This window comes from Corvus moneduloides, chromosome 4 (genome assembly GCF_009650955.1).
Source record: "Corvus moneduloides isolate bCorMon1 chromosome 4, bCorMon1.pri, whole genome shotgun sequence".
Lineage (NCBI taxonomy): Eukaryota > Metazoa > Chordata > Aves > Passeriformes > Corvidae > Corvus > Corvus moneduloides.
Genome location: NC_045479.1, coordinates 15,878,231 through 15,894,964, shown reverse-complemented (window position 1 = coordinate 15,894,964; position 16,734 = coordinate 15,878,231). Strand labels below are relative to the sequence as shown.

At 47.6% G+C, this 16,734-nt stretch overlaps 1 protein-coding gene across 2 annotated transcripts in view; it reads right to left on the bottom strand.

Moving 5' to 3' along the window:
• CREB3L2 (cAMP responsive element binding protein 3 like 2) overlaps window positions 1–11,145 on the bottom strand; it is a 74,917-nt gene extending 63,772 nt beyond the window's left edge. For both annotated transcript variants that reach the window (XM_032105429.1, XM_032105430.1), the window contains exon 1: window positions 10,964–11,145. In XM_032105429.1, coding sequence (XP_031961320.1) covers window positions 10,964–11,071 — 108 coding nt within the window. In that variant the 5' untranslated portion in view covers window positions 11,072–11,145. The remainder of the gene's footprint in view (window positions 1–10,963) is intronic.
• Window positions 11,146–16,734: the final 5,589 nt, after the last annotated feature.

Sequence of the window (16,734 nt, the reverse complement as noted above, 5' to 3'; positions counted from 1 at the left end):
AAACCATGCTTTCCAACACCTTAATCACAGCAATGGGAACGGCACCATTAATTGGCCATCCCCAGTCACAACCCTGGCTCCTTCGACACCCAGACTTTACAGCTTTCTGCACTCATTAACTGCTTCAAAAGCCTCTTCAGCAATGCAAGATTCTGCAGACTCCTTTCTTGCTTATAATTCCAAGCTCCCTTTTCCCCCTCAGATGCCTGAGCATTTGAAACAAAAGCAAATGAGACCAGAAGTTCCTCAGAGCTCCAGTGGCTCCATCCCAGCTACCACACCATGTAATGTCCCTCCTGAGCACTGAAGCCACATCTTAAAACCAAGTAGGGTTTTTTCCCATCCCCAACTAAGCTGTCCCAAGCAAGGTTCTTTTTCATTAAAGCTAAAAAAGATGTTCTGGATACAAAATGCCTTTCAATATTTTAGAAAAGTAATCAAGACTTTAACTGCACAATTTTGAAAGTCACTTTTTGTGTTCATCTTGATCTTGCAGAGATGTTTGTAGTTGGGAAAAAAAACAGCAACATAAATTAAGTTCATCTTTTCCCTCTGGTTTTTCTAACATATTTCTAGCAACCCAACAGACAAACAATGGCAATAGGGAAGCATTCCCAAGCCATAGAGCAGACTCCCCAAAGCACTCTTCTGATAATTTTGCTCTGAATTAGTACAACCAAGTGAAAAGTCACAAGTCACCCTGGGCAAGTACAAAATACTACTTTTTCTCTTTCAGTCCTTCTGGCAAGCAACAACATCCACTGAAAGCCAGGAGGAGCAAACAAGCTGAACTGAAAAAGAACTGCAAAAGCACTAAGGCTCGAGGAGGAGACAAATTTTGCATCCTGAAAGCTCATGCCTTAAAAATAGTGCCAAAGCTCATTCCTGCCACGCCTGTTTCTGCAGGTAGTCACACCTGAGTGGTGCCTTCCAGCAGCCGGCGGAGCGAGCCAGCTGGGGATCCCGAGGGAGCAGCACCCACGCACATCTGGAGCCCTCCTGCAGCTGCCAGCTCTTGCCCTCTCCCAGTGAGCCCCTTCAGGAGTGCTGTGAGGGAAGGGGTCAGCCAGACACACAGGCATCCATCTGGAGAGGCAAGGAGGAAATGCTTCCCAGTGAGAGGAAGGGCAGATGGCTCACAGCCAACCATGATGGACATCCCCAGAGAGCCCTCAGTCCCTGTAGCACTTCACCAGGGAGCACACAAGGCATTAGAGCCATATGTAGGCAGGATTGTCTTGCTTTTCTTTTCCTTTTCTTAAAAAAACCCTTCTGCTTGATGCCTGTTTTCTGAAAAATATATCTTACCAGCCTGCCTGAAACCCCACACCAGTCCCAGGCCTGAGTCGCACACCCAGCTGCGCAGGGGGGAGGCACAGAGGAGGAGGGGAAGGGAGCTGCAGCACCAAGGAGCTCAAACAAGACATACCATCAGTGCTGATGACGAGGCCAGTTACACCCATGATGAGAAAGACAGATGTTTTGCAGAAAGTCAGCCGCTGCCTCATAGTAGGACTTATGAAAGTGGAGAGTTCAGACATCATATTTTCCCTCAGTCTTCATCCTTTGCTAGCCAGGACGGATTCCAGAAAGCCAGGTGTCTGGCTGCAAAAAATACTGCAGTCTTAGTTCTAAGTTCTTAGTCTTGGCTCCTCCTGAAGGCATCACCGTGTCCGTAATACCACAAGCTTTCTAAGGCAACCCTGCCGTCACTGCTTTGGCAGTGAGAAAATCCGGAGGAGAAGATCAGTTCTCTGCTGCTCCTGAGTTTTGGTTCTACACATACACAAATCTCTCTTGTGGGTACCAGAGGCTCCATAAATGAGAACACACATGTCTTCAGATAACCCCCATAAAATCAAAACACGGCAGGCAGATTACTGAAGCCAACAAAAGAACCTATAGAAGACTGGGAAAAAAAGCAGCCTTGGGATAAGCATTCTCTTGTGCACAAAATTTGCTGTTGAGATGAAGGATGAGAAATCTGCTTGGTATTCAAGTATTTAATTTGGGGGAGTTTGGGGATTGGGGGTTTTTTTGTTGAGTGTTTTTCAAGTTTTAGGTCTAGAAAACCTTCTCCGTGCTACTCATGTGAGCTACCCCATGAGGTGGTCTCTTCCCACACCCACAGTTTCAGGGTTACCCACAAAAGGAAATAACACAGGTATGAGGTAGCATAGACAAACAAGTCTGCTGCCCAGCAGTGCCCTATCTAAATCTGAGCAGGTCAGTGCCTTGAGTCCAGACTGCTGTGAAAGGAACGACAGCACAGCACCAGCTGGAATGGGGCTCAGGTTGTCTCCAGCTCAGCTTTCTGCCCAAACATGGCCAGCACTAACCGAAGACCAGTTTACTCAGGGCTTTATCCAGTCAGGTCCTAAAAACTTCTAAGGAAGGAGGTGGTGCAGTCTCCCAGGGCAGCTCTCTCTCCAGTGCTCAGTTATCCTCACCATGAAGCCCTTTTTCCTTACGAGTCTGAACGTCTCTCACTTCTGCTGATGTCCATTTCCTCTCACCCTCCTGTCATGCTGTGGTGCAAAGAGCCTGACTCTTTTTCCAGTCTTTTTGACAGACCTTCACATCGCAGCATCCAAACTTTGGAGAAGAGAAATTAGACTGGGCTCCAAATCTCAGCAATTGAAAGATGCTTTTCTTGCTTCACAAGCCACCATGTGCTTCAAAGAATTCTGCCACAGCTGAGGACTCTGCTCACATCCAAAGTTAGGGGCAGCACTCAACACCTCTGGTGCAGAACAAGGGCAAATGACTTTCTTCCTGTCTAATGGAGATCAGCCCATCTCACCCCAAAAAGCACACTCCTTACCTCTGCAGGCAACTTCAGCTGCAACAAGAGCTCGGAGATGAGCGCTGTAGGGTCACCAAACAGCCAGGGCTTGTCCCAGCAGAGCTGCAGGACAGCAGTGAGCCCAGCTCCAGGTGAGCCACTGAAGCCAATCAGGAACTACAGGGGAGAAGCCTCCACCAGCACCAACTCACTTCTGCCCTGGATTGCTGCTCAGGACAATTCCAATTTGGCAAGGAAGGAGGCCTGAAGCTCCCTAAGACACCCAGAGCTCCCTAAGAGGTTATCAGAGCAGCCTGGTCTCTGTTTCTCACCCCATATGACTGACAAATTGCATGAAGGGACAAAGCCAGCCCCGGCACAGCTGCAGAGGAATGTTTGTCTTTGGCAAAGAGCAGAGAGATGAAGTGGGTGTCACGTTCTTCCATTAAATTTTTGCCTGTCGCAACAGCAGAGCCAGATCACATACAGAAGATTGAAAGCCAGTTAGCAGCAGATGAAAAAAAAAAAAAAAAAAAAGGTAGCTGTTTCCAAGACACAGAGAAGGCACAGAGAGGTTACTGGCAGCATTCAGCTCCACATTTGGATGGATGGCACCTATGGGGACAGCTCTAGCCATTAAGGTCTATTCCATTTAACCACACTTTATTTTTTCACATTGCCTTCTCCACTTCCCTACCCACCCTCTGGAGAGGGAATGCTCATTATTTGGAGTATTTGTACCCTTCCTGCACACATTTAGCACTGATCCAACTCAACCCAGTGACTTTCTTTTCTGCAGTTGTGATCTGTGTTTGACACCTCACAGACAGAAAGAATGAGGAAAAAATCCCTGCTCTGAAAAGTTCAGCATCTCAGGCTGAATGTCCACCTCAGCTACGCCTCGTTAAACCCCACCATTTTTTCACCTGTCTTCTTTACTGCATATTACTCACTTCAGTGAGGTGAAAGGGAAACATATTTGCCAGCAAAATTGTGGCCCTAAGACAAGCTTATTCTTTGCATGCCATTCCTTTCACTTTTATGAAAGAAAAATAATTTAGCATCCAAGACAGCCTCCACTTTTCACTAGCACTTGACATCATGGAGGGGTGGTGGGACCATGGACCAATCCAACACCAGTGCTTCCTTGAATATCAGGTCTGCCTATTTTTCTGCTACAGATCCACCTCCTTCTCAAACAACCCGTTTTCCTATTTATCCTTGAACAAATACCTGTTCCAGGCAAACCCTGTTCTTTTCCAAATAATTGTCTACTGGTGTCAAATAAATATACACATGCACACATCAGGCTTACATCTAAGCACAACTCATAAATCTACTCTGACTATTCCCACAGCACATTCCTTTAGCTCAAAATACAGTTCCGCTGCCCCCTCCCCAGCCAAATATTCCTATCTGCCCTTTCATGTCAGCATCAGTACCTGGGCTGCTACAGGGCAATCTGTGTCAGGGAACTGATATCCCTGAAAGGTACTTTCTGGCAAAAAAAAAAGTCATTTTAAAACTGGATGAGCTCCCAGCCAGCTGCCACAACAGCCTGTGGTTACATCCAGGTGCAGAACTGCACTGTCAGGTCTTGTCACCCACAAAAAACACAGCCAAAAGGCATCTCCATGATTCAGAGAGAGATGAATAGGGAGCAACAGCATGAAAAAAATGTACCCTCCTGAAAACACAGACAAAGAGCTCTACTGTGAGAGCACCCCTAAGGGACCCACCAGGAACCTATTCCTCTTGGAAAAAGCAAGCTGCTCTAGGGAATTTAAGAGGAGTTAAAGGGGGGACCTTGTAAGCTCAGGGTCAGCAGCCAATGCAGCTTGTGGCAAACGCCACTGAGGCAGGTCAGACACTGTATCTGACAGCAATTTCACCTATCAATAATTGCTAACGTCTCACCCACAAAATTATCCTTCTCCAAAAGCGAGAGAAGCAGCCCAAGACACAGGATACAGATGATGGATGCTTAAATCAAGTATTACAAAGTGACTGGAAAACAGCTTTTGGGAACGCAGGGAGGAAGGTGTACGGCAATAAGGACAGCACGGCCTGATAACCAACATTTGGATACAGCACAAAAAAGCAGCACCTATCTGCAAGCGCAAAGCCAGCAAGAAAACTTCCCTCGTCAGAGATGGAGGCTACTTTCAAAGGACAGTGTCTTCAAAGCAACAGCCAAGCATCTCGGAGGGACCTTGTTAGCTGAGGGACCAAGAGAAAATGAGCCCACAGTGACAGAGCTCCCAGCTCTGTGGAGGGAGAAGTAGCCAGCACGGCACAGCACACACTGGCCTCCTCCATAGACACAGACAATCCTAAAAAGCGAGATAATAAATGCTTTAATAAATGATTTAATAAATGCTTTAATAAAAACTTGTCCCCATCCCAAGATAGGGGAAACTCACTTAGTCCCAGCTAAGAAGGGACTCTTCACATTACAAACAAAGACCTGCAAAGAGCACAAGTTCCCACCAGCCCTGTAGATAAGCTGAACAACTCCAGACACAGGAAAGCCCTGTCTGGTAACACCGTAAGTGAAATTCCTTTACCCCCACTATCGTGCACAACCTGCTCCATGCGTAAGGGCTGGCTTTCCAAAGGAAACATTTACAGAGGACAGTGCACATCAGTCACGTCCATTAGGAAAAAGAATAAAGAATGGGTTTGTACATTAAATGCTGGCTCATTCCTATCTACCACGCTTCAAAGTCAGTCCCAGGACAGACTAACATTTTTTCCAGCTCCTGTCTTCACTGCAGATCAAGCACTTCACTATACTGTTACAGCCAGCAACTCAATAGCCCCATTTTTCTAATTTTAACTGCCAGGAAACAGCAGGGTAAAGTTTCAAAGTCCCCTACTTGTGTTTATCTCAGCTTTTAGAGGAACTGTAGATCAGTTAAACCCATTACAAGTATGTGGCATGTCTCTTGGCAAACTGGAATAGTTTTCTTATTTCAATTTGGGAAGAAAATGAGGAGGAGAAATGGTTTTCAGTGCAAGGCACCGCATACAACTAATTTTGCTGTTCAGCAGTTGTGATGTTGACTTTTTTATTGATATGGAAAGTCATTGACAAAATTTAACACTACTGCTTTGTATGAGATCTGTATACAACTATTTAAAAATCTAACTTTCTCATTTCCCCTCTTTACTGCAATTTTGGAAAAATCTTTGCAAGTACTGACTGTACAAATATTTTACATAAAGTCAGCTGCAGGTGTATAGAGAAGAAAGAATGAGGAATTTCAGCTTTATGGTTTGTGGGCAACAGACCAAACCCCATGTGCAAATAAATGAAGTAGCTCTCCCCCTACCAAAATGAAACAAAAGTTGGATCCAACTATATTGACACCAGAGAGCTACATGCAGCCACCACACCATAAGTTACAGCCAGCTCCACATCCATACCCGCCGCAGTAACCGCAGCTTTCAGTTAAATACACACAGATTGTAAAAATCCAACACTGTCATCCATTTAAAATAAGGACTGCCGTACTCCGAAAGCTCAAGGCACTCCCTGGCAGCTCATCCAGAGGCAGCTTTCCTGCAGAAGTCATTAGAAACACAAAGTAACAGCAACCATCGTTTTTGCGGCAGAGGAAATGAGTCACCAAGCAAGCGCCGGTGAGGTTCAGAGGTTTGTAATGGGGAGGAAAGAAGGCCAGCTCAGAGTTTCCCGAGCTCATCTTAGATGACAATCACAACCCTGAGCATTAACATTCACCTTTGGTTTTGCTTTCACAGGGAGACAGAAACTTGGTAGCTGGGGCCTGGGAAGCGTCCTCCTCTCATGCCAACCTACATTACACCCTTGGTCCCAGGGTTGAGCTGATGCCCAAAGCATCGCCAGCGACATGGAAACAGGATCACAGGGCTCAAACACCACTCAGACAACAGCAGCAGCAATGTGACAGTTCACTAATTTCAATTTCTTCATGACTTCCAAGTTCCAATAAACCATTTGGGCTATTTAGCATTTTTAGTCATCTTCCAGTTAACCACTCATGCAGACATCCAGGACATGACATCTAGGAATTTAGTCCTAAATCTAAGCCAGTTGCTGTCCCCATGTATTTGTAGGGCAGCTGCAGTTCTACATCTGCCATGCCAAGATCACATCCATGCCTACATTCAGCTGCATTTTGCTACCATCTGGAAACAGCAGCCAATGTGTTAAAATAGCCATGAAAATGGAGGGGAAAAATAAAACTGCCTCCTCAGTATTACATAAAGAGGTTTTAAATGCCAAAGGCTCCTAAGAACCATCTGCCTTTCAGCCCCCATCCAGCAATGGGACAGGTAGTTGGCATTTCACAGCATGTTTGTCAGACTCATCCATCTGCACCAGATCTGGCACTTGTCACAGAAAACACAGTCCCAGCTGGGCCATGTCCAACCACAGATCAATTCCAGCACAGTCCCACGGCCGCCAGCAGAGCTCTCCCACTTCAAGCCCACCTGTGTGTTATGGAAAGTAACAGCAGCAGCAAGAAGCTGGAGGTTTTGCCACCTGGCCACGCTCCTTCTCCCCTCAGGCAGTGGCAGGTGTTGTGTTTGCCTTCTGTTTGACCACCAGGAAAAAGCAAAGAATAACAATAATAACACTAAAAATAATAATAATAACACTGCCTTGCACAGTGCCAGCACATGGCACTACCAACACAGTCACAACAAGCTACAGCACAGATGAAGATTATATAATGCAGACATGTGACACATACCATGAACACGCCTCTAGGAAATCTTTCGGCCTTTTCTTCCATGGGAAACTAAACCACTCCGGAAAAATAACTGCTATAAAGCTATCTGGCATCCAGCTGAGGACTTTAATGAGCCACCTCAAGGATTGCTACCTGCCAATAGTAGAGCTGAGCTCCTCGAGGCCCCACTTTCTCCAGGTACAGCTGATGATATCACTGACAGCACCAGTGGAGTGAGGGAACGGCTCCTCACACAGCTCCAGGCACTGGTGAAATCATCAGCTGTTAAAGAGAAATGTAAATCCCCAGGAGGTTGGATTTCAACCCTGGTAATTAAGGCAGGCTGGAACAGTTTAAAATAGAGATCGACTTTTTAAGTGTATGCATACTTTCACACTTGTCTGCTAGGTTCAAATCAACAAGAGCTGGGAACAGCCTTTTTGGTCGTAGAAAGGTTAAATTTTAATTTAAAATACACAAAAGGCAGTTGGCACGGAATTCTCACCCTCACCAGTCTGTACACACAGGTAGGTCTGACTGTGGAATGACATTGATTCTTCTTCCTATTGTGAGCGCTCCCCTCAGTCATCATCATCATCATCTTCATCATCATCTTCTCCCTCCTCCCCCTTGCCAGTCCAGCTCACACTCCTAGGGCTGCGTGACTGTCCCAGAGACCTTTCCTAAGCCCACAGTTTCCTTGGATGCAGACCTGCACATCTAGCTAAGGGACACCTTGGGAGTGTGTGAAGACCAGAAGATGCAGTAGGACATGTGTTCCTTGGCTGTGAGGGTGACAGACAGCACAGGGCATGAGCACTTCTGCAGGGGGAGCGCAGGAGGGTTTCCTCATCATCCCAATCTTTTCAAAAAGACCCTGCAGTAAGTTTATAAACACAGCACAGTAACTGGGTCAAACCAGTCCTCCCAGATGGAAAGTATAACCCAGGAGAAGAACAGATGTTTCATCCAGAGAGCCTGTTTGTTTGTTTTGGGTTTTTCAAGTAATTCTATGAAGTTTTGGCCAGAGGTAAATAGAGAACTTGTGTTTCATGGTATCAAGCTCAGTATTTTCCTCCACATGGCAGAGCACACTCACAAAAGAAAAAGTTCAACAGGCAGAAGTGTGGGGTTTTTTCACTTTAAAGGATGTTAATTTCATAAACCTTCTTTTCTTCTTTAAAGATTGCAATATGTCACTACACCTACTTTATAGCATTTGCGTGGGCTTTTATTTCTGAAACTTATTTCAGAAGAATTCCAAGAACAACCAAAAAGAGAAATTGATTTCACACTTTTTATTTGGCTTCAAGAGGGTCTCCCAAGAAATCTTAAACTCCTAAAAAGACCCAATCAAACAAGACAGCAACACAAACAAATCAATGTCAGTGTTACTGCCAACGAAGATCATCACAGCCCAAAATTTTGCAGATCCAGCTATGCCCCTTACTAAATGCTCATCATCATAGCATTTAAAGCTGAAAATCCCCAATAAAACTTGAAAACAGAAAAGGGAAAAGCATCCCATTTCCACCCACCAGACAAACAGCATGTTTTCTTTATCAATACATGCAAACTCAATTCTCAGACTCCTTGAAATAGGGCAGAAAAGACACATATCCATGTCACTGTGGCCACAAGTTCTAGCCCAAGAGTAAAATCTCCTTTGGGGCACTAATTAAAGAAGATGCGAGAACACTAAGTAAGAAAACAAAAGTTAAGAGTGGCAACTCCATTCTCATCACAAGGCTCCAAACAGAGCAAGAGGAAGTATGCCAGCACAGCTGTAAAATCTGAAGGGGAACACTCTCCAAAGAGCCCCTCATTTCACTCACAACATTCCTATTGATAAAGAAAAAAAAAAAAAAACAACAAAACCACAAGAAAACAGCTGTTTGAGGGAAGAGCTTTCCATTGTTAAGTGCTCCTCCTGGCTCTTTAAAAAGCCCAAGCCACCGTAACATGATTGCTTTTGCCCGGATCTACCAGATGATACACGTTGCGCAAGAAAGCCCAAGACTTTCAACGATAAAGAAGCCAAACACTGTTTAAAGACCGTCACGCGTGCAGCAGGCTTGCTTCCTGCTGGAACGAGGCTTGGAGCTTGTGAAAGACGCGATCCCGGATTAGTAAGACTAGCACTGCCACACACAACAAATAAGGTTTTCCTTGTTTGCCTTACAAGACTAATGCCAAGATCTGCACGGAGGCAGTGGCCATGGGATCACCGCTGCTCCTGTGAAGAGCTGGGCCCCTCACTCTGGGGCTGTATTTGCACATCACCCTCTTTGGTGCAAGGAAGAAACGCGGAGCACATGGCAGCCCCTGCCAAGCGCCGTCCCTCAGGCACTGCCACATGCCAGTCACCACCACCATGCTCCTCCTGGGTCTCCATCCAAGCACTGCCACATCCCAGTCACCACCACCATGCTCCTCTTGAGTCTCCATCCAAGCACTGCCACATCCCAGTCACCACCACCATGCTCCTCTTGAGTCTCCATCCAAGCACTGCCACATCCCAGTCACCACCACCATGCTCCTCTTGAGTCTCCATCCAAGCACTGCCACATCCCAGTCACCACCACCATGCTCCTCTTGAGTCTCCATCCAAGCACTGCCACATCCCAGTCACCACCACCATGCTCCTCTTGAGTCTCCATCCAAGCACGTGCTCGACAACCACACCAAGCGTGGCTGCCCTGAGCCTCGCACCAGCAGGGGACTGGAGGACTCTTCCATGCTGCTGTCCCAAGGTGCTACGGCACACTTCCACTTGGGATTTGCACCTATGCGGGTTTATATTCGTGTATCTCTCTGTGCTTGCGAGAAGCCTCCCGAGTAACAGCGAACCAACGGAGCAGAGATAACAAGACACATTTCTTCGGAACTGTCCGAACTATGCGTTTTGCACAAGCCGAAATATGGGGATTCAAGCCAAAAAATAAACAACAAAACCATCGAAACGTGTGTCACTTCCTTCCTGCTCTTGGGAAGCGGGACGGGTCTCGTCTGGCAGAAGACGCGGCCGGCGACTCCGGAGGGGTCGCCCGGGGGAAGCGGCACCGCCGAGGGCGCAGAGGGAGCCCGGGCCGGGCGGGGGGAAGCGGCGACGGACGGAGCGAGGGCTGCGGGACCCCAGTTACCGCCAGGCTCGGAGGGGCGGGAGTTGAGACCCCCGGCGCAGAAGGGACCCCAAGGCCTGCCCCAGGACATCTCGGCCCTCGGGGGAGCAGCCCCGGAGGGGCGGCAGTCGCGGCGAGGGACGCGGGGAGCACCTGTTGGCCAGAACCCGCCCGGCGCCGACCCTGGCGCCCGCGGGGACACCCCGGCCCACGGGGAGCCCGAGGAACCCTGCCACGGCCCCCGAAACGCGGCAGCCCACGGCGGCGCCTCAGCCATCCCACCCCCGGCCTCCCGGCGCCGCCAGGAGCCGCCGCCCGCCCCCGCCGCTCCTCACCGTGCGGCTCAGCAGCGTCTCGGGGTCTGCGGGCTCGCACAGCTCGCTCAGCTTGCGGTCCCAGTGCAGCAGCGGCGGCTGCTCCCCGCCGCTCTCGCACACCTCCATGGCGGCCGCAGGCACCCCCGCCGGCCCGTCGGTCTGTCCGTCCGTCGGTCCGTCCGCCGCCCCGCTGCCGGACCCTGCCCCCGCCGCTCCCCCGCGCCGCGGAGACGCGCGCTCGCTCCCGCCCCGGCGCGTCCCCTCAGCCGGCGGCAGCGCGCGGGCGGGGGGGTCACCCCCGCCAGCTGCGCGCCGCGCCCCCGCCCCGCCCCCGCCACCCCGCCCGCCAATCGGGGGCGAGCAGCGCGGGCGGCCGCCGGGCGCGGGCCAATGGGCGCGGGCCCCGGGAGGCTCCGGCCGCGGAATGCGGGCGGGGCGCGCGCGGCCAATGGCGCGGCGGAGCGGCGGGCGCGTCAGCCAATGGGACAGCGACAGGACTGCGGCCGGCGCGCGGCGCCCCGCCCCGCCCCGCCCCGCCCTCAGGGAGGGAGCGGGCAGGCGCGGGTCAGAACGCGCCTTGTGCAAACCAGAACTGCACAGCTCCGGGCAGCCGCACCGGGGACGCTGGTGCCTGGCTCAGATCGGTCCCAGAGCGCTCATCAACCGGAAGCAAAAATAATCACAGGCAACGGGAAATTCTGGTATTTTAAGACTTGTGTTCCTGCCAAGCCGGGGCAACACTGACATTCCATTGTTCTTTGAAAATAAGAAGTTACCAAGTATTAAGGATTCAAAAAGCTGGGCCTTCCTCAGTGCTTCTCTGCAGCTCCCGGAGCTCAGGCACGGCCGGGCGCTGTCGGGTCAGTTCAACACTAATTGACATTTCCAGGCTGCCTTGAGCAGGAACCATAACTGGACCTCCTGGTGTGTCTTCTCTCTCTTCTAGACCTGCCTTTAGGCATCACCCCTTGTGACAGCCACTTCCATCCACGGACGGAGCCAGCGCGTGTGCAGCACGAGTGATCCAGTCCTCACTCGAGAGCCCAGACTAGCCCTCTGAGGAAAACAAAGCCAGAAGGAGCTCCCAGCCCTCAGCAACAAAAAGAGGAAAAATAATGATGATTGGACCAGGTTTGCTCCTTTAAAATTTATTAAACTGATGGTGTTTGATGAGGAAAAAAAAATAAAAGTGTAACAAAAGTTACACTGTTTTGGTAAGAATGTGAAGGAAAAATCTCTAACTGCCCTAATCAAAGATCTTCTGCAAAGATTAGTTATTTTAAGTCATTGGAAAAGAAGTCAGTGTGAGATTTGCCTTCAGCAGCACAGAAAACATCTAAAGCCAAACCTAAAGCCAAATTACCAGTGCCTGAACTGCTACCTTCCACCAGAGGTACAAACTTCTTTTCTGCTGTCATTGCCAGGCACTGTTATCAAAGCCATTCCATTGTGCCAGTCCAGAGATGCAGATTGTGAAATTTGTAAAGGTCAGTTCCTTATCCAGGAGCCTCCGTGTTTTCATTGGATGTGTTCTTCCTTTCAAAGCTTTTATGGCCTTGTGATAATCCCTTTAACAACAGGCTCTCCATCACCCTGCTGGCTGAGATTTGTGCTTTCTAAAATCACTGCTGTGACTAGATAATTTCTTGGGGCTGGGGCACTAAATTAATGTTTTGCCCAAATGAGAAGTCTAAAGGGAAGCCCATGTTTGCTTTGTAAACCAACAAAATGAAAGCCACCTTAGAAGAAGGTGGTGCTGACTGACTGCAGCTTCCTTTGCTGAGCATGATGAGAACAAGGGACTCCCAAGGACTGGTATTTGACCAAGAGTACTGGGCTGAACTTTCTCACCCTAACACATGTCTCAGGCAGAAATATTTATTTATGTGAGAAGTTATACTCCTCACATTCCTCCTTGGGTAAAGCACTCATACAAATTTAGGCACCCTGGGTAAACAGCACGCTGGTTTTCCCAGTGGTTTCCACTCCTCCTGCACCATATAAAGTTGTGTCCCTCTCCCCTCTGCACTTCCCCAGGAGCTCTCTTTATCATTGGTACTGAAGCACAGCTGCTGCTGTGGGACACAGAGCTGCTGAGGATTCATAAGCATCCTGGAAGACTTCTTTGGCCACTGAAATATTTTGACACACAAAACTATCCATTTGTGGGGCTATAATATAAATATAAAACACAATACTGGTAACTAGACATTTGTAACTGGGCATCCTGCCCAGTTCCTGACACATTATTAAAATTAGTTCGAGGCTACATGTTATTTTTGAGCTTCAACATCTCTGAAGCAATTACCTGAGACTTTGTGAGGAGATGTGACCAATTTGCTTTGCATGGTGGCAACCAACAGCATACAGACCACACTGATGTGTTTGTGCTGCAGCACCAGTTCTTCTTGGGAAAGAAAATCTGTAAAGGCAAGTTTCAGCTAGAGATTGGCAGCACATACAGGGCGCCAAGAAGGAAGAGACAAAAGTGGAGGAAACTAATCCTTTCCAGAGAATATTAATTATTCAGTGTGCTGATACAGCATGGGACAGCAGTCTAATGTGTCACATGTTGCTGCCCACAGACCAACACTACACCAGAAATAAGGCACTGGGGAAAGCACCACAAAACCAGCAAGAACATGATACAAACACAGCTATCCTAACTTTTTCCCACACTGCTTGGAGGATTTAAATTGTGGATTTCAATAGTTACCAGCCTGTTGAAAATCAAGGCTGTTTCTCCATGCTTCATTACTTTCCTTTTAGAGCAGGTATAATAGTACTTTTAAGTTCCAACTCATGTAATTCTGAGAGCATTTTTGATTTCTGCTTTTGTGTAAGACCCTTTCCTCACCACAGTCTTTTGAGCTGGGTTTGAACTCACTTTGCAGCACAGGGGGAGAGTGCAAAAATTGACCAAAAATCTACAAGAAGATAAAAGGGTGGGGAGTTATTGTCTGCACAGACAGGGAAGAGGAGAGCTCAGCTTTTGTTTACAGAGAATTCTGTCCCCTTTCTGCAAGGACCAGAAAGCCCACACAGAAAACCTACACAGAAAACCTAACCAGCTAAGAAAGAAGAGGCTGGTAAGGCAGAGCTCCAAACAAACACCACTTACTTAAAATATCAAAGAACAAAGCAATCAACAATACAAAGCCTGGCAAAGGAAAGGTGCTCTCTTTCTCCTTGCAGATCCGGGTTACAGCAGCCACAACAACTGCAACCACATCATTACTCAGTTCTTGATCGGGTCAGCTGCACAAAGGTTCATTAAATATTTACAGGTGACATTTTTCTGACTTGTGACAACCAGGATCAAGATAACCATCCATTTTCTACAGCCACTCTGTTCAAATCAGTTTGAGAAAGCAAGCAACAAGAAAAGAACAAACAGCAACAGAGCCCACAGGATGAAAATTGCCAGGTTTCTGACCAGCTACCAATAAAAATCTTACCCCTTGAAAGCAACAGAAAACAGCCACAGTTAGAGATCTCTTCAACAAATTCAGCACCTCTTAAAGAGTCTTCAGGACTAAGAATATACAGAATAAACCAGCAATCAATTTCTAATCACAGTAGTTACTGGAGATTTTTGTGAAATGGCCAGGTATGATAATGAGCTGAATTTTTTACATGGGACTAAGCAACAAGCAGAAGAAAGAAATCTCACACATGCTGACATGTTTCCCACAAGAGGATGTCTCAGGAGAAACCCTGTGAAAGTTATTTCTTTGAGTGTTGTGCAAAGAATTTACTTGCACTACCCAGTATCTGGCAATGCACTAACAAAGCAAACTCCTTGTGTAAATGAGATTTAAATCACACTGCTGTGCTGAGGAGCTCACCACTGCCAAGATAAACAGACACCAAGTCTTAGTTTGTACATTCAGACACGCTCAGTTACTTGGCAAAAAGGCTTCCACCACAGAAATTTCAGAGTTAAAAATAGAAGGTGAGCTTGAGAATAGTGAAGTTTTCTTCCCACAATCCTGGCATTTTATTCCTTTTCTGACACATGAAAATAGTGGGATATCCAGCCCTGAAGACAGCCTGTTACTAAACCCACATAATTGGTGTACTGACAGAAATACAGGCTCCCTTTACCAGAACCTTCTTTGCTCTTGTACCCAGGGGCTTCTCTAAGCTCTGATTCAGCTTTCCTGCCTTTGCAACTCCTGCCCCTCTGCAGGGGCTTTCACCAGCCTCCCACAGGCATTGCTGGTCTTGAACTGAAGCATGACCTGTATTTGGGAACACACAGTGCCCCCAACCCCTTAGGACACAGAGGGTAACAAGAGAGACTTGATTTGAAGTATCTTCTCTTACTTCTCTTTCACAACTAATTTCTGCAGACAGAGCAATTTCTGCAGATTAATGAGAATTAAAGTTGAAAGCGCTCTTTGCTGTGTGACACAGGCACAGTGCCATGGTGTCTTCCTCAAACCATCCACAAAAACAAGCAGAGAAGACTGTTTCCTACACCTTACACCAGGCTGGCAGAAATAACTGAGTGCCGTGGAGCTGCCTTGCAGACCAGGATAGCTCTGCCTCAGAGCTGTTCAGAAACGCTCCAAGTACTTGTTGAACATGCTGACATTTTAAAAAGAAGTCACCCGTATTTATCTTTTCCAATTATCTCCATAAATACATAAAATAAAATTCCTTGTTAAGGTCAAACACTTCTAAATATCCTGGTTGATGCAAGCAACCTGGGTTTGCCTCATCAGGTTTACACAAGATGCTAACAGACAAGCAAAAGCAGAATGCCATTTTCCAGTGGACAGTGTGGGAAAACACTCCTTGCCTAGTTATAAACAAGGAATCACTGTATTTCACTCAGGTCATACCATTTCCATTCCGTTTCCTCACAGAACAAGTACCTATCCATAAAAAAAAAAAACCAAAACCAACCAGATGCTATAGGAATGCTGATTTCACACAGGATTTTCTCATAACTGAGAATGACTTAGTTACAGATTAACTTTGCCCCAGAGCAGCAGAGCAGACATAAGAGATGAACACACAGCAAGCCTTTGCCACTGGTTATTTTTGCTGTGCAGAACCATTTGGGAAAACCTACCCTACTGCCAAGGTGTGATGAACATTCAGCACACTGCTTCCAGTGTGTGCCCAAAGTCAGTGTGTGTTGTCTTTGAAGCAGGTCAATCTTTAAAAGGGTACTAGCTACTTTAAATAGAACTGGAAGGGCAAGAATACAAAGTTCTTGAGCAAATACTTTTCCTTGCTGGCACCCAGTCCTATATCTTGTGCTAGCTCTGCTGTCTCCACCTTGAGCCAGGAGCAGAGATTAGCAGGAGCCATTCAGCAGTTGCAGAGTTCTGGCAGTTCAGGCCACTCCAGGTGGTGGGGAAGGGAATCCTTGCTGCGGCTTCTGCTCTGAGTTTGGAGTAGAAAGGCAGCTCCCAGGCTCCAAAACAGACACTGCCATGAGCTCCACCACCACAGCAGAGTACAAACAAGGTGACCACTGAATGAAAAGAAGCTCAGCACATTTGCTCAAGGCCTCCTAGCAGAAAGCTCAAGACAAACCCCAGCTTTCAGCAAACAGGAAAAATTTGTGTGGACCAAGCACAAACTGTAGTTAGATCACTGCTGTGCAAGAGCACCATCACAATTCTCCCAGCAGTACACCAGGCTCAGATTAAACCAGTAGTTAAAGGAATTAAAGTCAGGACTTCCTATTTAAAAAGACACCACAATCTCCTGTGGATAACAACCCACTGAAGTAGCTGAGCATTTGCAGTACGTCTAACACCCCAGTATGC